Source organism: Notamacropus eugenii, chromosome 3 (assembly GCF_028372415.1).
Source record: "Notamacropus eugenii isolate mMacEug1 chromosome 3, mMacEug1.pri_v2, whole genome shotgun sequence".
In the NCBI taxonomy this organism is placed as follows: domain Eukaryota; kingdom Metazoa; phylum Chordata; class Mammalia; order Diprotodontia; family Macropodidae; genus Notamacropus; species Notamacropus eugenii.
The window spans coordinates 16,193,300-16,215,983 of record NC_092874.1 but is presented as its reverse complement, the minus strand read 5'-3'; the positions used below and the strand labels follow the sequence as shown (position 1 = coordinate 16,215,983).

The following is a 22,684-nucleotide window of genomic DNA, read 5'->3' as shown; positions in this document are numbered from 1 at the left end:
AAATGACGTGGCCCAGAACTGCCTGTGAATGGGACAGCAGTGAAGTCACACTCTCCCCCTCCCTGCTGAATTTCCCTAGAGACATTTTCCTTTAGTCTGAGCAGCCAATTCATAGAATCAAAGATTTCAGACTCAAAGAGGTTGATGAGATTCCATGTGTAATACCAGGAGCACAGTGACCTTGTAGTCATGGACTGGGACTGGAGTCATGCATCACTCCACCTCTGTGAGCCTCAGTTTCCCCATCTATAGATTGGGGATAATACTGGTACCACCTGCCTCCCCAAGCTGTTGTGAGGAAAGTCCTCATAAAGCTTAAAGTGCCCTAGAAATCAGAGTAAGTTGCTACAATTCTTAATCTTTTCATTTAATAAGGAAGTCAGAAAAGGGGGAAACAGACTCTACCTTGGATAGTTCCTTCTGAGACACCTTCGGGAAGTCCCTTCTTCTCCCTGGCCTCAATTTCCTCCTTTGTAAAATGAAGGGATTGGACCAGATGACCTCTGAGGTCCCGATAATCCTATCATCTGCTTAGAGAACCAAGGGCACAGGAGGTGACCTCCCCACCCCAGCTGTCTTCAGAAGGAGCTCAAGGGTGCAGTGGATGTAGTCAGTAGACTTGGGGTACACACTGTTTTCAGCTGAAGACAATACCTGTGTATGGGGAGCCAGGTTAGGCTAAATTTGGGGAACAGGCTACTAAGGAGTTAGCACTCTCTGCTGGCACAACTGGGGACCTGCAGCCAATGCACACGAGTACTTCCCCCGAGCTTTGAGATATCCAGAGGAATCAGTATAGGAAGAGTTAACTTTCTTCCCGGCAAAGACCTGGGTGGTTTATCCTTGTTTTAGGAGAATAAATAAGAAAAGTCATTGAAATCCAGAGGAGATCCCTAAGTGCTATATAAAGATGTTATTGTAACCATCGTTATTAATCTACAAAAGATGCGACCTTTCATGCAGAAAAAAATCCAAATATTAAATTTTTTAACACTACAGAGTCTCCTTATCCTCTGATTTGTCTCAAGGGAATGGATGAGGGCAGTAGAAAAGCTATAAGCAGATATCACTCGACCAAACAATAGAAAAGACTGATAACATCTACCCACTATTGGGTTTGTCAAATATAACTGACAGTGGGCTGCTTTCAAATGAAAGCTCTTTAATCCCTGTGATCGGAGAGTGGAGTCACAGGTGATATTGGTGACACAGCCTTGGAGAAGAATATTAACAAAGTAGCATCGTAGGGATTTGTTTGGGGAAACGGAAAGATTTATGATACAATTCAAGACCAGGTCATCACCACCAGGAATTATGAAAAGGTTATATTGGAGGAGCTAGACTTAATAGTCAATATAGATCGATCATGCAAGGAAATGGTAAAAATCATTCAGATTCTCTGCAGAAATTTAGCACCTGCTGAGTACCTGGCAAGGCAAATCCTGGTGGTTAGACTCTTATAGTGTGTGTGTGTGTGTGTGTGTGTGTGTGTGCGTGCGTATGTCTATATATATATATATAAAGAGAGAGAGAGAGAGAGAGAGAGAGAGAGAGAGAGAGAGAGAGAGAGAGAAAGAAAAGCAGTCTGTCATGGACTGACAGGAGACAAATTCCCTACTACAAATACAGACCTCAAAACATCCTTGAGAAATCATCCAAACAACTGCCTTGGAATTAAACCATTGTTATAGATCAGGCTGTTGCCCAGAATTTCTTACACGTAGAATTGATGCATTTTTAATAATGTCACCATCATGTTACCTCCAAGTCATATAGAACAAAAAGCTTTCAAAATACAGAGCAGAATATCAAAATCATGTGGGAGCAGGATAAGTTGTACATCATTTCCATCATTCCTTGTGATTGAGTTGTCCCTAGGATGCTTGCAGAGGATGAGTTGATATCCCAATAATTTCGTTCATCTACGTAAAACAGTTATTGTATGCAATAGTGCATAGAACTTCAAAATAAAATAACTGTAACAGGAGAGTGCCTTTCCAGCTGAAGTCCAAAATTGAAAAGTTGACCAAATGATATGCTGATAGGACAACGAGGCTGGACACATAGGAGGTTCTGGGTCCCTAAGTCCAGAAGAGTTGGTGTGAGTTTTCTCACTTTTAAAGTAATTCCCTTTGTGACCATGAAGTGGTGGGTGACCTGTCCCCTCTCCATTCTAGGCCAAATACTGGAGCACCAACTCCCACGAGATCGAAGGCACCGTCTTTGACAAAGGGGGCAAAGCCGTGCACCGTCTCTTTGGGAAGTGGCATGAAAGCATCTACAGTGGCACACGGTCCTCATCAACGTGTATCTGGAGAGCGCGTGAGTATGGGGGCACTGCTCACATGTGGTTGGGAGACTGGCAGTCATCAGTAGCTGGGCTCTAGCCAGGAGATGTCTCAGTGGGGTTTCCCTCACCCTGAGCTCCTTGTGAACACTGGCATCTGGCTGCAGGACCCAGCCCTTGGCTCAGTCTGGGAAGTTTTTAATCTATACACATTACTATTGTCTCTAGTATGTATGGCACAGTGTAAAACCTAGCACGAAAGGGAAAAGAGCTAAAGACTGAGTCTGACCTTTGGAGGAAGCTGCTCCTAACTACACAGGGGAAACTTTGGGCAGCTCCCTTCCCCTCTCTGGTCCTCAGTTTCCTCATCTGTAAAATGGGGATAATGATCCTTGTACCAACTTCCTTGTAGGCTTGTGATGAAGTAATGCAGGAGAGTGGTGAATTCAGAAATTCAGACAACCTGAATTCAGATTCTAAATGTAAAACTTTCAGCAGGAACTCAGGAATGTCACCATGGGAAGGTGTCTGAGCTTGGCGTTAAAGGGACCTAGGCTTGAATCTGGGGCCTGTGACCTGGAGCAAGTCACTTTAGTATGGCCTCAGTTTCTTCAACTGAAAATGGCCTGGTTGGACTTGAGTGCTCCAGAACTGTTGGCCATAATTCACGTTATCACTATGTTCTGACTGTCTAGGATGCACTAAAGGAATGATCTTTGAGACCCCTTCAAGCACCAACAGGCTTTGACCTCTGCTCACCAGGTCCCTTGGGCTCTGAGGCCAAACAGAACAGCTTGGGGTCGACCTCAAGGTGGCTTGAACAGGGCAGTGACTGTTTCACTTCTTTTGCATTTCCATACGACTTTAAAGCGCTTTACAAATATTACCTCATTTTATCTTCACAACAACTCTGGGAGGCAGGAGCTATTGTTAACTTCATTTCACAGATGAGGAAACTGAGACAGATGGAGGTTAAGGTACTTGCTCAGGGTCATACAGCTAGCAAGTATTTGAGGTGGGGTTAGAACTGAGGACTTCTCACTCCTAAGTCCATCACACCCTCTACTGTATCACATAGCTTCCTATTCAGCTCTAGAGCCAGAAGGGGCCTCAGAGGCCATTTAGCACATTTCCCCTCATTTTATGGTTGAGGAAACTGAGGCCCACAAAGGGTAAATGACATACTCAAGACCAAAACCTGCTCAAGTAGGGTGGAGTCCACTTACACCTACGACACTGTGTGTGTTAATTCCAGGTATGATCAAGGAGGGAAAAACAGGCCTGACAGAATTCAAAATCCTAAAGTCAACGCTGGGAAAATCTGGGCAGAGTGAGAATCAGGAAAAAACAAACAAAGATTTTTTTTTATGAGCAAGTTTCTTATAACAATAGAGCTCAGGAGAACTTAATCACCTAGAGGAAAGCCCAGTGGAGTTGCAGAAATTGGATGCCAGTTGTCACACTCAGGCTCCTCAATTTCCTGTTTAAGTGAGTGTCTAGACTTCACAGTCACCTGAGGCCAAGCTGGGAAACCAGGAGGAGGGTAATACACCCTTGTCCTTTCTGTCGGGATGCTTTATTAGCTTGGAAGCAAAATGATCCTGAAGTCAGAGAACAGCGGGTGGGGTGGGGGGTCAAGGAAAAAGAGCTGGGGAAGAGGGAGGGAAGCACCAATCATTGCTGTGCTTCTTTGCAGACCCCATGCCCAAAGGGCATGAGCAATATTACGGCTTCACCCAGTTTGCTCTGGAGCTGAACGAGCTGGATCCATTGACCAAACCATACCTCCCCTCAACGGACACGCGGTTCCGACCAGACCAAAGGTAACATTCTCCTGCTCCTCAGGTCCTCCAGTCACCTGCCAAGATGCCCCTCGTTCCCCAGGGGAGGTAAGGAGATGGAAACTGAGGCTAATCACAGGGTTTCAGAATATCAGTGATGAGAGGGAACTAGTATTGCTTACTGTGGTATCCCTGACATTTGGAGTCTGCTAGTGATCTGGTGGAAAAAGCCCTGAATCTGGAATCGAAGGAACTAGCTTAGGATTCAGACTCTGCTACCTGCTGCTTGTATCACTCTGGTAGGTCACTTAAACTTGTTAAGCCTCTGTTTCTCCCCCTGGACTCCACTGCCTCTAAGGGCCCTTCCAATGTGAGCCCACTCCCCCAAAGAAGCCCATTATGCTTCTGATGAATTGGATTGTTAGAAAGTTCTTCCTGATGTCAAGCCTGAATTTTCCTGCATACACCATCCACCTGTTGCTCCTAGTTCTGCCCTCTGGAGCCAAGCAGAACAAGTCAAATTCTCTTCTATCTGACAGACTTTCAAGCACTGGCAGAGGCTTTCATGCTCCCCCTCCCTCCCAGGCTTCTTCTTCCCTCGTCCTCCCCTTCCCTCAGGTCAGGTTGTGGCCAGGAGGCCAAGTCCATCATCATCTATCCAGCCTCCTCTTATTGTCTCCAGTTGTCCATCACCCTCCTGAATGACACAGGGATTTGCTACTGAGGCAACCCCCCCCCCCCCCCCCCCCCGCCTCAATGCAGGTGCCAAGATCTAACAATAACAGAGTAAGCATCTCCCATTTCTACCGTGTGTTAAGGTTGCCAGATCTCTTTCTTCACAGAGCACTTTTGAGGGTTGAGAGCAAGTATGATTATCTCCATTTTACTAATGAGGAAACTGAGACCCAGAGAGATGAAGCAAGTTGTCCAGGGTCCCACAGTTAGTATTAGAGGCAGGACTGGGTACTAGGCCTCTCAATAATCCCATCTAACACTAGACTCATTCCCCTAGTCTGCCATCATCTTGAACACCATCAGAGGTTGAAACTCAAGTATGCTTGTGGTAACCATCCAACCATTCCAATGCCTAATACTCAAAGATATGCACTCTGTACATTAATTCATTCAATGCATTAGTACCACTGTCTGCATCAGACAAGGCCAAAAAAAGATTAAAAGAAAATTAAAAATCTCCTTCCTTAAAGACCTTACCATCTACTCCAAGTAAATTAGATCTTTCCGTTGACAAAGAACCCATTCTGTGTTTGTTCCTCATTGTTCCTCGTTGTTAACATCATGGCCCCAGGCACAGAGTTGCCCATGCAATATTTGGATGGATGGATAGATGGGTGAATAGATGAACAGACTGTCAGAGTATATTGGCTTGGGGGTCATAGGTTATAACTCAAGAAGTCATCTTGTCTAAGCTCTCATTTTATTGCTGTGATGACCAAAGTCATATAAGTGATGTCCTCCCCAGGATCATAAAGGCACTAAGTAACAGAGCTGGGCATCAGCCCCAGATTCTCTGACCTCAACTTCAGAGCTCTTTCCACTAGGCAACACAACCTCCTAGGGCCCAGCTTTAGATCCATATTCGGTAGGTACCTGAGGGACCTTGGAGAAGTGTCTTTACCTCTGAGCTCCTCACTTCCTCGTTTCCTTCTTCTCTCAAATAGAATGTGTCAGCCCAGATGGTATGTAGCTTCTGGCACAAGATCTTGGATCTCAGATGGCCCTCGGTGATCCCAGAATCTTCTCCCCTTTGCCATGAAGGCTTCTTGTTATGTGCTTGGAGCATAAGAGCCATAGATGGCTGTGACCACAAGGAATCTCTCCTACTTTAGAGTTCACAGAAAAACCATGGCCCAGAGAAAGCCAGGGCCCCTAGATGTAAATGCTTGTGTGACTGTCCTCCTGAGTTCTGAACCCAGCATCGTGGTGTTGGCAAGGCCTTTAACCATTCTGTGCCTTGGAATTTCATCTAGAAGGTGGATATAACCCTACCTCCCCTTCTTAGCTCATGAAAGATTAAAATTACCTTTAATCTTATTTCCAACTTGAGACCTATGATCCCATGAGCCCCTAAACCAGTGTTCTTGTCACCACTGTGACCTGCTAGTTTATTCATAGTGTAAATAAGAACACTTTGGAAAGTCCAGGAAAGTCTATTTGGGTTTCAGGAATTTCACGCAATGTTACATAAGGCACCCTGGAGAGGGAAACCAGAGACCTTGGCTCCAGTCATGTCTACTTCTTACTCTCTGCATCTCCTTGTCTGTCCCTCAGAGCCTTCGTTTCCTCATCATCCAGATGGGAATAATAATACTTGAGCTTCTCCCCTCCCCACTGTGTAGCGGTGCAAACACCAAGGCACTGGGGACATGCCTGTGAGCCATTCTGGCCAAGGACATCTCTGAGCCATCTCTGGTCCTCTCTGTCCAGGTTTTTAGAAGAAGGGAGAATAGAAGAAGCAGAAACACAGAAGCAACGGATCGAGCAACTGCAGAGGGAGCGACGGCGGGTCATGGAGGAGAATAACTTGGAACATGAACCTCGGTTTTTCAGGTATGCTTGTCACCCCCTGGCAGGCCACTGCTGCCACGTAGAATACAGCAGAGCTGATGGAGGGACTGGGAATAGACAGTTTTGGGACTGGAGCTGTGATAGCTTTGGTATAGGGACCTCTTAGGCAAGAAGACCCCCATGATCTGAGCTGGCCAGTAGTTTCTCAGCCTAGAGGTACCTTGAGCTCTGAGAGGATAAGTGGATCACTCAGGCATAAGACTTGAACCCAAGTTCTTCCAGCTTCAAGACCAGTGCTCTCTACACTGCATGTCATTGGACTGGGATTATGAAAATAAAAACCAAAACTCCCTTCCCTCAAGGATCTTTCCTTTTACAAGGAGGGAACAACATGGCCACATTATCCTTTGAGTCACCCATAACCTTAATTCTCAGAAATTTCCACATTCCAAAGCATTTTGGGGAGGACTTTTGTGTTGAAAAGATGGATCTTTGCATGAGAGTAGCTTATAGTTACCAAAGCACTTTGATGTTTTTCAAATGTAATACACCCAGTCTCTAAGTATTTAAGTTCCTCTTATGCTTCAGGCACTGGATGGAGCCCCAGGAATACAGATATGAAGAGTTTGTTCACAAAGAGCCAGGCAACAGTTAAACACACGGGATATTCCCAAAAGTCATAGTGCCATGTTCAGCTTTAAAAACTTAAGTATGAGATCGGTAAATACAAGGCAGTTGGGAGGCTGGGCACCAGCCATTAGGGAAATCAGAAAAGGTTTAATGCAGGATAAGGGGCTCAAGTTTGGTTTGAAGGAGGAGAGGGATTCCATGAGAAGGGAGTTTATTCCAGGCACGGGAGGAGCCAGTGAAAAGGCACAGAGATGAAAGGTGGAGCTTTGCATATGACCAACAGCCAGTTTGGCTGGATTGCCAAAAGGTAGGTAGGAGACAATAATGCTCAATGAGGCTGGAAAGATAAGTTGGGACCAGATTGTGAAAAGCTTTAAAAGTGAGACTGAGAAGTTTATATCTGATCCAAGAGGGGTACTGGGCAGTTAGCTGGAGTCAGAAAGACCTGAGTTCAAATCTGGCCTCAGATACTTACTCTCTGTGTGACTTGGGCTAGTCACTTCACCCAGTTTGCCTCAGTTTCCTCATCTGTAAAATGAGATGGAGAAGGAAATGGTAAATCACTCCAGTATCTCTACCAAGAAAACCCCAAATCGGGTCACAAAGAGTAAGACACCACTGAAATGACTGAATGATAAACAAAGGACTCTGGGAACTGCTGGCATTGATTGAGTAAGGGATTGACATGGTCAGAAAACTGAAGAAAAATCAGTCAATCATTCAGTAATATGAACAGCGAATTTACTTTTGCTAGTGCAGTAGAGGAGACAATTCAAAGCAAAGTATAACTTTAGGCAAGTCATTTCCACTCCAAAAGCCTCAGTTGCCTCATCCTTAAAATGAGGGGGTTAGGTTTAAAGAGCATCAGAGGCATCTTCCAGCCCTAGACCTAAGGACCTATGAAGGACCTTTAGTGAACTAGCTCACTAAGAAGAGAAACAACAGAATATTTCCTCCTACAAATCCAGGGAACATTGTCCCGCAAACATACCATCGCTGAGAAGATGAGACCTTATCCTTCCTTCCCACGAGAACCTGTATAATGGGTCACACAGCACCTCTGTATATCCCAGAGCCTCATACCATGTGCCTTGCACACAGTAGGCATTTAATAAATGTTGATAGGATGCACATATATACATAGGACATGTGTAGATATGTGTAAACAGGATACACATGGAATGACCACTCCTTAATCTTTGCTGCGGAACTGCTGTGGTTTTGGGGGTACACTTGTGTTGCTCCCACAGGGTCTGTCCCCTGCTGGACCTGCTGGGTAGTCTCTACCATGAGCTGCTTCCAGTTTTGTTTTTTGGTCACAGCTGGAGATAGCTGCATTAGGCACGTGGATGGGACACAGGCTCTGTAGGTATGGATCTTTCCTGGTACCAGCTTCTGGGCTTCGACTGGAGCCCTCAGAACCAACTCAATTCTTATCTCCTAGGGGGCTGTGACTAAAAGTCTTTCGCTGATGTGGGTAGCATTTTAGTCATAACTACAGACTTTGAGTTCTCACACCCAGCTGAGGGTGCTAATATAACTGGAGAGAGACCCCATTAGGGGTCTTTTTCTCTTTAATTCCCTGTATCAGGGACTGAAACACAGGCTTTTGTCCCAGAATTATATGATTTAATGGTAGGAATTCCCCAAGTCCTCTGAGTCTAGCATGCAAGTGAACTTAAGGGAAGGAGAGGACATTGTCTTTTGCCCCCCTGCTCCACATTTCTGCCTTTATCACATGCATGGTGGGCAACAAGGGCCCCAGACTCTGGGCCCTCTCACACATACTTGTGGGTATAGTCAATGCAGAATGATTCTGTTCATCTCACCTTGTATCCTTTTATATGTATTCATCACATAGATTTATTTTTTGTCCCCAAGGTCTAACACAGTAGCAGACACATGGTAGATGCTTAATAAATTCTTAGTGATTGATGGATGTGACACCAGATGAGCCCTTGTGGTTTTTTCAAAAACCCAAACTGTTCACAGTCTCTCATATTTGACAAGTCAGAGGCCTGGAAGATTTTAAAAAACAAAGACAAAAAAAAAAAACCCCAAGTTTCCAGACTTCTAGGTTCTGCCTTCCTAGTAATTGCTACCTTTTAATCTTGGTCTGTGTGATAGTATTAAGAGAACTTCACAAAGCAAAAAGCAGCTGTATTCTTTGAGGCCTCAGGTAACTTCAGGTAAGGGGAGTGTTTAGAGAACCCTTCAGATGCTCATTCAACAAACTGCTTGATATTGACCAGGAAATCCAGTGATGACTCATGGGTGAGCAACGGTACTTACTTGGACCTTCGACGAGACCATGGCTTTTCCAAACTGGATAATCCCACTCTGTGGTGAAAGAAGTTCATCCACCTCTCATTCTCTGCTGGTTGCTTTCCGAGACAATGCATACTTATCGATATATAAATATATGTATATGTATTTAAAAGACACCATCTAGAATGATACATTTGGGCTTAATCTAACCTTGTAAGTATACAAGCATCTATTTTCCTCAACAGATTTCTTTACAACTCCAATTGTTACCATGATTGTTTGTATGAATGTGGAACACCTTAATTTCTTTTTATATATAAACTATTTAATAAAATGAAATCTTGAATGTTAGAGGCTTGGGGAGAGGGGAAGGGGAGAAGCTTTAACACTAATTTTCCAAAGGCTTCACAGACCTTCAGATTAAATTGATGCCTTATTGAATTGTGTTGAAGGGAAAAAATAATATCTCCCAGATATATTAGAGAACAGAAAGAGAGCCCTGACTTGATGAGCTGCCCAAGTTTAATTTGGCAGCTCAGCAACCTTTTGGCCTCAGACCACTGGAGAACTGCTCATCTTGGGTGATTCTGCAGGGGCTAGTCTGAATATCTCTTTTTATTTTCTCTGGTGGGAGGGTGGGCTTGTGAAATGAAAAGAAATCTTATTTTTATTTAATATGGGTTTAGAACCTCCTGGAAGAGGTTGTCCAGTTGCCTTACATGCACAATTGTACTCTGTTGTTCAAGCATTAGGAAAGAGAACCCCATGCCCAGCATTTTGGATCAATGGCTCAAAGCAGCCACTGGGGAAGCTGCCCTAAGGGAGAACCAAACCTTTGGCTAGGACTGAAAGCAGCACCTGCTTTCCTGTCCTCCTGTGACCCTCCCACCACAACCTATTAAACAATGTCTCAGTATTGAACATTTCAGTTTGAAATCCACAATGTGTTTGTATCCACAAACTTGCTGGTTTCTAAGAACTTGAAACACACAACAGGGGAACTTTTTAAGAAAAAAAGAACTTGGCAAATTTACCTAATTGTTTTAAATAACTGATGTGTTTTCTTAAATACTATTTTAGTATTTTCTACCTCTTAGAAGTACCATATTTTCGATCTTGTACAAAATGTTTGACCATCTGCCTTATTATGCCCCAAACAATGGGATCTCCAATGTTCCTTTGAACTCTCCATTCTGTTTTGATGACTTTCTGTGTCCCGCAGTACTGAGCTGCGTTCTGTTCACCCATCGCTCTCTCCCATTCACTGCCCTTCCATCCGGTGTCTCTACTTTGTGAACTTGGCAGCTGCCTAAGAGAAAGCACAGATTCAAACCACAGGGAGAGGCAGTTCACCTTTTGTGCCGGTGAGTGATTCCAAATCACAGTCATATACTAGTATGTGCAATAAAAGAAATATGTGACCAAGCAATTGCCCAAATGACGTTAGAATTGGGTCCTAATGAATGCGTAAACCTTCCATCTTGATGCACAAGCCAGTGCGGAAGCTCAGCATTAGAGAAGAATGTAAGGAAAGTTTGTGCAAGAAGAAAGAAAGACAGAAAACAAAATAAAACGTTTGACAGGTTTCAGAGTGGGCAAATATTTGACCTGCTACAATAACAAATGAGAAAAAAAGCAGAAGCTTTGTAGGCTGTTCAACTGTAGGACAATGGTAGGATTTGGGCATTGTATGGAGTGGGCAGGGCTCTTTCCCAGGGCAAAGGACAACTGTCCATCAAGCTTTCTGACAATAAAATCATCCTTCGAAATTGGAGTCTCTCATTCTCTTGTACGCACACAAGCAGATCAATCTCCTTTCCATTCAAAACACTATCCCTTGGTCCTAGTCTGGTGTCAATTCTAGCCAAGCTCTGCTCACACAAGCAGAGGGCATAGTTCCGGTTGCTCATAAGGAAATTGGGGCTAGCTTTCCTGGGGAGAACATCAGCTCAAGATGATGAAGGCAGTGGTCCTAGCAGCTCTGGAACCGGAAGACAGGATCAATCTCAGCTCGGCCGTTGACTCTCGGTGCAGCCTGGGCTAAGTCTGGGCTTCAGTTTTCTCATTGCTGAAGGTGGAGTGATCCTGGCTAAGTCTTGTGGTCCCTTTTTAGCTCTAAAGTTGATCCCAGGTCTTACCCTGTTAGATTGTGAGCTCCCTGAGGGCAGGAACTGTCTTTTAACTCTTTTTGTATCCCCAGGCACATCATAGACACTTAATAAATGTTGATTGATCGATTACTCTGCATGTTATTGAAATTAAGACAAGCATTTATCAATTGCTTTGGCACCAGGGATACAATGAAGGGCAAAAACGTCCCCTACCCTCAAGGAACCTAGAGTCATGGGTGGGAAGAGGGGAACAGCAGGCTAACAACTGTGAACACACAAGAGATACACAGAGTAAATTGGGGAGAAGGCACTGCCAGTAACCTGAAACAAGCCTGATGTAGGGGCTGGTTTTGAAAAAGCTTAGGGCTCTAGGAAAACAGGCACATCCGTCCATCATTGGTTGAGCTGTGAATTGGTCCAGCCATTCTGGAAAACAGTTTGGAACTATGCCCAGAAATTCACTAATCCGTGCCTCTTCATTGACCTAGTTGTACCACCTATCAGCCTATAGTGTAAAAAAGATCGGAAAACTTGAAAGCTGTCATACTCTGTAGATGGAAATCCATTCCTTTCAATGCTTATATTTCATAAACACAAAGGAAGTCAGACCAAATGCCACATTATTTGAGATCTGGATGGGCATATAGTGCCCATCTGGTCTACAGTGAGAAAATCTGTACCTTGTGAATGGTCCTTGGGAAAGTTGATCACAGCAGGCACTGGGAAAAAAGCCTTCCTGTATTGAAGTTAGCTGGCCAGTGCCCCCTGCTGGTTATTTCATATTTAGTTACCAAAAACCAAGCTCAGAAATAATCCATTTTCAATTATTTCTGATACACTGTTAGCTTGCTCCCTCTTACCCAATTTGGTCTCCAAAGCAACTTTAAAATCTAGATTATTCTAGAAAACCCACCAGAGACATCGGATTGGGTGAGAGGATCAGATGTCTACTTTAATTCAGAATGATTCATTCTAATTCAACTTTTGAGATCATCTAATTCCATTGTTTTTTGCAAAGACTGAACAACCTCTTGGCTTTGTCATCGTGGGGCTTCTGCTTTCGGGATTGGTTGAATGAGGTGGCCTCAGAGGACTCATCTATCTCTAAAGTTCTGTGGTTCTGCCTCATTTTACAAATGAGGAAAATAAGACCCAAAGAGATGAAGGAGCTTCCTAGGGAGGCCCAGTAGTCACACAATGGAATAATTTCTGACTCCTATACAATTAAAAATTCATGTTCCATCCTCAATCTTACCCTTCCTCAATCAACACTACTGGGGCAAGGGTAGCCTTGGAAAGGGAGAACTTAGCTAATTGTTGCTATTTCAGCAGTGCTCGGAGATGGAGGATACAAGGATCATCACCCCCATTTCACAAATGAGGAAACTGAAGGCTTTAGAGAAAGGATGTGACTTCCCCCAGAGGCTTAAGATCAGAGATTTAGAGCTAAAAGGGACATTAGAGGTTCCATCCCTTTACTTTATAGATTCAGAGACTGAAGTTAAGTCACTTGCCCAAGGACACCAAGGCACAGAAACTGGGATTCAAACCCTGTTTGAACTCTGTCCAAATTCTGTGCTCTCTCCATGGTACTGAACCACCCCTTCACACAGCTAGGCAAGAATTCATATTTATATCTCCTGACTCCCCAGTTCAGCCTTCTTTTCTACTATCAAGTTGACTTTCATAAAGTCTAATTCTGATGTCTTTTTTTCAATCAAAGACAAAATATAAAACACCATTCTTTCTAGGGGACTGGAGGGAACTCCCAACTTCATACAAGTTAGCTTTGTGGGGATTCTTCCTATCTCCTGTCCCTAGCCTCACTGAGCTTTCCCTACACTTGCTGCTATTGACTCTAGAAAATGAGCCCATTTGACTGACCATGAATCTACCTGAAAATATTGAAGGTTGATTACTGGCCAGCAGGGTCAATCTGTGTAAACACAGTGGGAGGAATGGCCAGGCCATGAGCCAATGAATTTCTCACATCAATGGACTAAATTCTGGGACCACCTACCAAGGTTGAGGACCCGGTCAAATAGTAGGACACCAAGAGGGTTCTCACAAATTTCACTCACTTCCTGCAGGGACTCTGGGTATTGCACTGCTGGGATGCTAAGGAGAGAGGAAAGCTAACAGGTCACCTCCAGGAATATGTTCACAGTTATTCCAAGATCACTCCTGCTTTCTTTGCTGCATTTCACTTCTTCCACCAAATACCCAACTTGTTCCACTGGCTTTGTGTTTCTGTATTGTCCAGGGGTGTATCCAGAGAGTCTTGGACAAATGCTAAGAGATAGACACTCCCCCATGGGTTAATTGGGTCCTTGAAGCTTCTTGTAAGCCTTCAAGCTCTTGTAGAATAGCCCAGCACTTTCTAATTCAGAGTGGAAGCAATAGAAAAATCATCCTGATAACCTTGGGGATGACGGTTCCTGTGCATTAGCATCACTTATTTGAAATGTCTTTGATTTAGATCTTGACATCTGCACAGCTCTATTTTTTCCCTGCCAGCTGTTGTCTCTCTTTATGGGTTTGATTTGCATCCTCAGTGCATTTATCTGTTATTCAGAACTGGCGTTTATTTCTCTGCATTGGAAATATGTGTCATACCAGCCTCTGTGAGTGATGACGATGGCTGAAATGCCAACCATCAAATGGTAATTTGGTTTGGGGGACTGCAGCATTTAGAGGCTGCTGAATTCATTTATTTTACTCACAGCAGTTTCATTCCCCTTAACCTAACCCCAGTCTCTTGGAGGGCATCATTTTTATGGCCACTTGTGCCATTCCTTTTGTGTATTTTTAAAAGTCAGATCATGTTGTCTTAAACAACCCTGTGAATACTCACAAATGTGCAAGGGACTCTCTTTATGGAGCTAGTTTATCCCTGAATAAATGACATGAGAAAAGGCTGTCCTAAGTCTGAATTTCTTCTGTTCACATGTGTTTGATGGGCACAGAGAGGAGCATAGGTTGGCTTAATGCAAATTGGAGTAATACTCTGCCTTTATACCAGAAGGTGAAAGTGTCTCATCATGCCAACTCTTGTAGCACCCAGGCTGTGTTCAACAAGGCAAACCCATTTCATGACTGGCATAGAGGATTCCCTCCCCCCCCATCTTTATGTCCAGTCTTCTTTGTTTTCTAAGCTACAAGTCTAGCTCTCTTATACTCCAGAGATCAATCATCTCTTTTTAGAAATCTTTCCTGATTAACTCAGCTTGGTTCTGGGGAGCCCAATGGAGCCAGAAAGGATTTAACATTTTCTCTTTTACAGACACAATTGTGGTATCAATAGTCACCAAACATTTATTAAGCACCTAATGTGTGTCAGGCACTATGCTAAGCATTGGGAATATAAATGGGAGAAGAAAGACAGTACTAAGGTGTGTGTGTGTGTGTGTGTGTGTGTGTGTGTATGTGCACTAGCACATGTGTGTTTAGAGCAAGACTTGACTATAAACAAGCTGTTTGTTTGTTTATTTGTTTGTCTGAACTAAACATCCCCAGACTTGGTAGAGGTGTGAGGCGAATTGGACCTATGATTTCATCCATATGAGGAGATCCTAGTATAGAACTCCCTCCACCAGGTACCACAGTTAGTCATTAGTCATTATAATTAAGGAGCATTTCCTGAACCCTTCTGACAACTAGGACCCTGGTTTCACTCAGTCATTTCCATTAAGGCCTTCTTATTAAGAAATGAGTGAAGGAGATGGTGGAGTAGAAAGACACATATATGGAGGCTCTCCCCACACAGCCCATAAAATACCTGTACAGAGAGACTCTCAACAAATTCTGGAGCAGCAGAAGTGGAGAACAATAGAGTGGAGGAGATTTCCAGCCCAGGGTGACCTGAAAGGCCCATGGGAAACGTCTGTTGCACTGGATGCGGAGCAGAACCCAGCCCAGCCTTAGCCTCCGAGCACGGCTCCATGAACAGCCCTTGGGGGAGGAATCTCCAGTCACAGAATCCCCAGTCCCAGCAACAGTGGGTTCACAGATCCCTCAACCCACAGGTGTCAAAAGTCAGTGACAGGATTTTTTTCAGCTGGCCAGGAATGGAGAAGGGCCTTCCATAGCTCTGGCCTTAGGCAGCCACTGCAGAGGCCACATCAGCAGTCGAAGCAGCCGCATCCATTGTTGGAGTGTAAAAACCCTCCGGGCACTGAGGAGCTGATTCTTGCTTCAGCCCTGTGTGGAGGCCCTGGGGGAGCTGGTCTTTGTCTCACTCTGAATGGCGGCCCTGCCCATCCAGCTTATCTGAAAATCAGCCCCTACTGCTGACTTGGCGGAACTGGAGGCCAGGTGGCTGTGGAGAGGTAACTGCTAAGATTCTGGGCACAAAAATCCCCTCCTGCACCCAGACCACTACATGCTTGATTGTGCCACCTTGGAGGAACTGAGATCTTACAGATTCCCAGAGTATACCCTACTCTTGACAAAGGACCCAAAAGTCAAGTAACTGGTTGGGAAAATGCCCAAAAAAGGGAAAAAAAATAAGACTATAGAAGGTTACTTTCTTGGTGAATATATATCTTCTCCCATCCTTTTGGATGAGGAAGAACAATACTTACCATAAGGGAAAGACATAAAAGCCAAGGTTTCTGTATCCCAGACATCCAAAATAAATATTCAGTGGGCTCAGGACATGGAAGAGCTCAAAAAGGATTTTGAAAATCAAGTAAGAGAGGTGGAGGAAAAATTGGGAAGAGAAATGAGAAAGATGCAAGAAAAGCATGAAAAGTGGGTCAACACCTTGCTAAAGAAGACCCCAAAAAATGCTGAAGAAAGTAACACCTTTGAAAATAGGCTAACTCAGTTGGCAAAAGAGGTCCAAAAAGCCAATGAGGAGAAGAATGCTTTAAAAAGCAGAATTAGCCAAATGGAAAAGGAGGTTCAAAAGCTCACTGAAGAAAATAGTTCTTTCAAAATTAGAACGGAACAAATGGAGGCTAATGACTTTATGAGAAACCAAGAAATCACAAAACAAAACCAAAAGAATGAAAAAATGGAAGATCATGTGAAATATCTCATTGGAAAAACAACTGACCTGGAAAATAGATCCAGGAGAGACAATTTAAAAATTATGGGACTACCTGAAAGCCATGATCAAAAAAAGAGCCTAGACCTCTTCTTTCATGAAATCATCAAGGAAAACTGCCCTGATATTCTAGAACCAGGGGGCAAAATAAATATTGAAAGAATCCACCGATCCCCTCCTGAAAGAGATCCAAAAAGAGAAAGTCCTAGGAACATTGTGGCAAAATTCCAGAGTTCCCTAGTCAAGGAGAAAATATTGCAAGAAGCTAGAAAGAAACAATTCAAGTATTATGGAAATACAATCAGGATAACACAAGATCTAGCAGCTTCTACATTAAGGGATCGAAGGGTGTGGAATATGATATTCCAGAAGTCAAAGGAACTAGGACTAAAACCAAGAATCACCTACCCAGCAAAACTGAGTATAATACTTCAGGGGAAAAAATGGTCTTTCAATGAAATAGAGGACTTTCAAGCATTCTTGATGAAAAGACCAGAGCTAAAAAGAAAATTTGACCTTCAAACACAAGAATCAAGAGAAACATGAAAAGGTAAATGGCAAAGAGAAGTCATAAGGGACTTACTAAAGTTGAACTACTTACATTCCTAGAGGGAAAGACAATATTTGTAACTCCTGAAACTTTTTTCAGTATCTGGGTAGTTGGTGGGATTACACACACACACACACACACACACACACACACACACACACACACACAGAGAGAGAGAGAGAGAGAGAGAGAGAGAGAGCACAGGGTGAATCGAATAGGATGAGATCATATCTTAAAATAATGAAATTAAGCAGTGAGAGAGAAATATATTGGGAGGAGAAAGGGAGAAATGGAATGGGGCAAATTATCTCTCATAAAAGAGGCAAGTAAAAGACTTTTCAGTGGAGGGAAAAAGGGGGGAGGTGAGAGAAAAAACAGGAATCTTACGCTCATCACATTCGACTAAAGGAAGGAATAAAATGCACACTCATTTTGGTATGAAAACCTATCTTACAATACAGGAAAGTGGGGGAGAAGGGGATAAGCAGGGTGGTGGGGATAATGGAAGAGAGGGCAGTGGGAGGAGGGAGCACTCTTGGGGAGGGATAGGATTGAAAGAGAGAATAGAAGAAACGAGGGGCAGGATAGGATGGAGGGAAATTAGTTAGTCTTACACAACATGACTATTATGGAAGTCATTTGCAAAACTACACAGATATGGCCTATACTGAATTGCTTGCCTTCCCAAAGGGAATGGGTGGGGAGGGAGGGATGAAGAGAAGTTGGAACTCAAAGTTTTAGGAACAACTGTTGAGTATTGTTCTTGCAACTAGGAAATAAGAGATACAGGTAATGGGGTATAGAAATTTATCTTGCCCTACAGGACAAAAGAGAAGATGAGGATAAGGGAAGGGAGGGATGTTAGAAGGGAGGACAGATTGGTGATAGGGGTAGTTAGAATGCTTGGCGTTTTGGGGTGGGGGAGGGGAGAAATGGGGAGAAAATTTGGAACCCAAAATTTTGTGGAAATGAATGTTGAAAACTGAAAGAAAGAAAAAAAGAAAGGAAGGAAGGAAGGAAGGAAGGAAGGAAGGAAGGAAGGAAGAAGGAAAGAAGGAAAGAAATGAGTGAAGGAATAAACAGAAAAAGCATCTATTAAGTAACTACCGTGTGCCTGCCCCAGGGTCTTTCATGCCAATGGGGTAAACAGGACATCCAGCAGCCTGTCATGGCCAGCAAGGGCTGTTTTTGTATCGAACATCACTGAAATGGAGAGAGGATCCATGGTGCTTCCACTGATGCACTTTTCCCAAAGCACTGGTGCTGATTGATTACTGTTCCCAGAGTGGGAGGTGGAAAGAGAATACAGAGAAGTTGGAAGAGGAAGTTGGGTATATGTGCGTGGTAGCAGAGATGAAGGCATGCTCTCTGGCCAGTTAGTAAGAATTGGTTAGATAAGTTTGTACTCACTCTACTTACCAGGAACTCAACCCAATCAGGAATGGTTTAACTCACCAAAGGATGACTTCTGACTAAGATGGCACTAGAACAGTAGGGCTGATGGCAGGTCCACCCCAATACCTGGGGCAGACATTCACATGACCTCAGGAGTCATCTATTCCAACTCCCTCATTTTACAGATCAGGAAAATTAGGACAAGGGAGGCAAGTGACTAGCTTAAGGTCATATGCCTTTGAAAGTGGCAGAAATAGGGTTGGTCCCACTCCTGGCTAGTTGCTTCCCAGTCTTGCCCTGCCCTTCCTTGCCTCTAAGCATTTGCCTATTCTTGGAATGTCCTCCCTTCTTTTCCTGTTGAAGTTCTCTTCCTTCCACGCCCAGCTTCCTTCAAGGCCCAAGTGCCATCCAAGGCTCCCATTAAGCTTTCTCTGATTGTCCCCTGGCCTGACCTACCTGAAAATCTCTGCCTTATCTTTCTTTCTTTTTTTAAACCAGACCAGATCCATCAGTGTAGCTTCTTTTATTAAGAGAGATTAGCAAAGAGTCCTCAATGTACAATCTTAAAGAGCTACCTGAGACCCTGAGGGGTTAAACAACCATCAGGGTTCTACCCCAAGAAAATATTAGTGGCAAGGCTTGAACCCAGATCTTCTTAAGACCAGCTCCATACCCATCATGCCAAACTACCTCTCTCCTCCTCCCATTTCTTTGTCTAGGCCCCCCCTTCACCCTCATCACACTACCTGGTATCACACTTATGTTTGGGGGACATCTTATTCCCTCGTTGGGCTATAAGCTCCTTGAGGGTCCTCTCCAGTGCCTTGAAGCAGCACTAGTGAGGGGCTCGGTGTTTGCTGGGTCATGTTGGTGGGGAGGGAGGTGTAGCCGAATAGAGAGTTGGCTGGACCCATGAGGTCTGGCAAGCACAAAGGTCTGTGACAAGCTGAGGGAACCTGGGCCCCTCGGAGCCAGGTGATGGATACACTTTCCTCCCCTGGCACTGGCAGCGTCTTTCAGGCAACAGCCACCATCCCTCATTAGGATTCATCTCTTTGGCACCTGGCAGAGAGGAGCATGATGCCCAACCATTGTATGTGTGGGGCTGGGATGGAGTGGAGGAATACTGTTTCAGAAATAAACAACATGGCCTTTTCCCCGCTGTTCTTCTCATGGCTCATCTGCACTCAGAGTCGTGATTTTTTCCCCAGGAATATTCTCAGCTCCCCAAAGGATGTGGGGTGGTAGAGCAGAAAGAGCCCTGCTCAGGACCCAGGAGGCCTGAGCATTAGTCTCAGCTCGGCCATCTCCTAGTGGCATGGCTGCATGGGGTCTCCAGGCCTTCGCTGGCTCATCTGCAAAATACAAGGTTGGGCATCATTCTTTCCAACAGCTTCTCCAGCTCTGAGACCCCATCATCCTATGGGAAATTCAGTTAAAGTCTCAGACAGTCAGTCCCAGCCCTAGAAACAGGTGGCACAGGTGATAGCTTGCTGGCCATGATCTCAGGAGATCTGGGAGGGCACCTCAGAAATTTCTAGCCATCCTACTGTTGGATGGTACTCCTTCAAGCATCCTAAGGGAGGGAATGGTTGTAGCAGATATCAGATAAACTCGAATGAGTTTATCAAGTTCTTTGCTATCACCAACTTATAGCTATGCAGTGCGCAGTGCTAAGCCTGCAGTGAGGAAGACCTGGGTTCAAATCCAATCTTGGCTGTGGGACTTCAGGCAAATCACTTATCCTCTGTCTGACTCAGTTTCCTTAACTGCAAATTGATGATACCTCCCAGGATTGTTGTGAGGATCAAATGAGATAATATTTGTTAAGTGTTTAAAAGCACATTGCCTGGAACATGGTGGACAGCTAGGTGGCACACTGGATATGGCACCAGGTTGGGTGTCAGGAATACCTGAGTTCAAATCCTGCTTCAGACACTTACTACCTGTGTGACCCTGGGCAAGTCACATCACCCTGTTTGCTTCAGTTTCCTCTTCTGTAAAATGAGCTGGAGAAGAAAATGACAAACTAGTCTAGGATCTCTGCCAAGAAAACCCCAAATGGGGTCACGGAGAGTCAGACATGACTGAAACAACTGAACAATTTGAACATGGTAGGAGACAGATAAACACTAGTCATTGTTTTTATTATTGTGAATTATAATGTAGTACTAGTAAGTAGGGTGTAGGGAGGGCAGTATGAGCAAGAGGGCAAAGTCTGAGCTGATGGCTAGGGCAGCTCCACAGCTCTCTAACGGACTCACTATCACAGGCTCCTGCTTGTGGATATAGATCCTCTCCTTGTGCATGTGTCAAAAAATAAGAGCTCTCATTCATGCAACCCATATTATAGACACTGTCTCCCTTAAGCCTAATAATGATGCTGGGAGGCAGGTGCTACTATTATCTCTTTTACAGGAGAGGAAACTGAGGCAGACAGAGGTTAAGTGAGTTATCCAAGGTCACACAGCTAGTACGTCTGAGACTAGATTTGAATTCAGATTTTCCCTGACTCTGAGTCAATCAACAAGTATTTATTAAATAGCTACTATACTCCAGATACTGTACTAGGCACTGACAATGCAACAAAGCAAGGATAACAAGGAAACAGCCCCTGTCCTAAAAGAGCTCACATTCTATAGAAGGAGACAATGTGCGTGCGCATGTGTGTATGTGCACATGTGTATGTATATACAGATGTAATGTGCATACAAGGTAGATATAAGGTAATTTGAGGGAAGCAATACTAGCAGCCCAGGGAGACCAAGTAGGGCCTCAGATAGAAAATGGCCCATTCACTGGGCTATCCACTGGGCAACACTGTCTGTCAGTTGGGAGAGAGGAGCCAGGAGGACAGAGAGCCACAATAACAGTGTCTATAGACAGACCTCTCTCTAGTTGTTATGGAGGCACATTGGTTTACGTGAGGATACCAGCCCACACCTACAGTGCCCAGCCTACAGTGCCCAGCCAAAATTGATGATCATAGTTTTCAAAAATGAGGACTGATTGCAAATCAGGTGGGTGTTGGGGACATTAACATTTAAATAGGAATGCAATTAAAATGTCCTAACTCTTAATTATATTATTACTGACTTTCAGTTGGGCTGCAGGCATGTCAATCTGATTTCTAATCAGACTTGGCAGGATAATAATTGCATTTTATCTTCAGCTATCAAATTTCTATTTTTTCCTATGTGCTTTAGGTAGTTACTTTTGTAACTTATTTAAATTAGATTTTTTTTTTTGTTTTTTAATTAACAATCACTTGCTTTTTCTCTCTCTTGTCTCCCCAACCTCCTTCCCACACACATTGGAAAGAAAAAAGAAAAACAAAACCATGGCAGCAAGCATGCACAGCCAACTAAGTCATTGGCCATGACTAAACATGCATGTCTCATTCTGCGTCTGTCCATCACCTCTCAGTCCAGAGACGAGTCCCATGTTTTAATAATGGCCTTTTGGAATAATGCTTGGTCATTGAGTTGATTAGCATTCTCAAGTCTTCACAGTTCTTGCCTTTACTATGTTGCTATTATGTAAATTATCCCCCTGGTTCTGTTTACTTCACTGTGCATCGGTTCGTACAAGTTCATACAAGTCTTCCTAGGATTCTCAGAAAATATCACTTTTATCATTCTTTACGGCACAGTAGCATTGCCAGTGCATTAACTGAACATAATTTGTTCAGTCATTCCCCAACTGATGGGTACCTGTGCCTTCCCCCCATTTCATCCATGTTGAATTTAAGATTCCAACAGGGTAGTCCAGATGTTGATAAAGTGGATTCAAATCCCACCCTTAATGCTTACTATTGATGTGATCTTAGGAAAATCATGTTTGCTCCCTGGGCCTCAGTTTCCTCATTTATAAATGGAAATGTTTGGACTAGATCTGGCTTCTGAGATCTCTTCAGTTCTAAGGCTATGATGCTATGATCGGAGCAGCTAGTTGGCACCACAGCATAGAGCACCATGCCTGAAGTCAGTAAAACTAATCTTCCTGAAATCAAATGTGGCACCAGATACTAGCTGTGTGACTCTGGGTAAGTCATTTCACCCTGTTTGCCTCAGTTTCCTTATCTGT

The 22,684-nt window shown here is 44.0% G+C and overlaps 1 protein-coding gene across 6 annotated transcripts in view; it reads left to right on the top strand.

Moving 5' to 3' along the window:
- Positions 1–9,838, top strand: part of OSBPL3 (oxysterol binding protein like 3) — a 135,110-nt gene extending 125,272 nt beyond the window's left edge. For all 6 annotated transcript variants that reach the window (XM_072650955.1, XM_072650959.1, XM_072650956.1 and 3 more), the window contains 4 exons: positions 2,178–2,322; positions 3,984–4,110; positions 6,514–6,636; positions 9,477–9,838. In XM_072650955.1, the coding sequence (XP_072507056.1) occupies positions 2,178–2,322; positions 3,984–4,110; positions 6,514–6,636; positions 9,477–9,573 (492 nt within the window). In that variant the 3' untranslated portion in view covers positions 9,574–9,838. The remainder of the gene's footprint in view (positions 1–2,177; positions 2,323–3,983; positions 4,111–6,513; positions 6,637–9,476) is intronic.
- Positions 9,839–22,684: the final 12,846 nt, after the last annotated feature.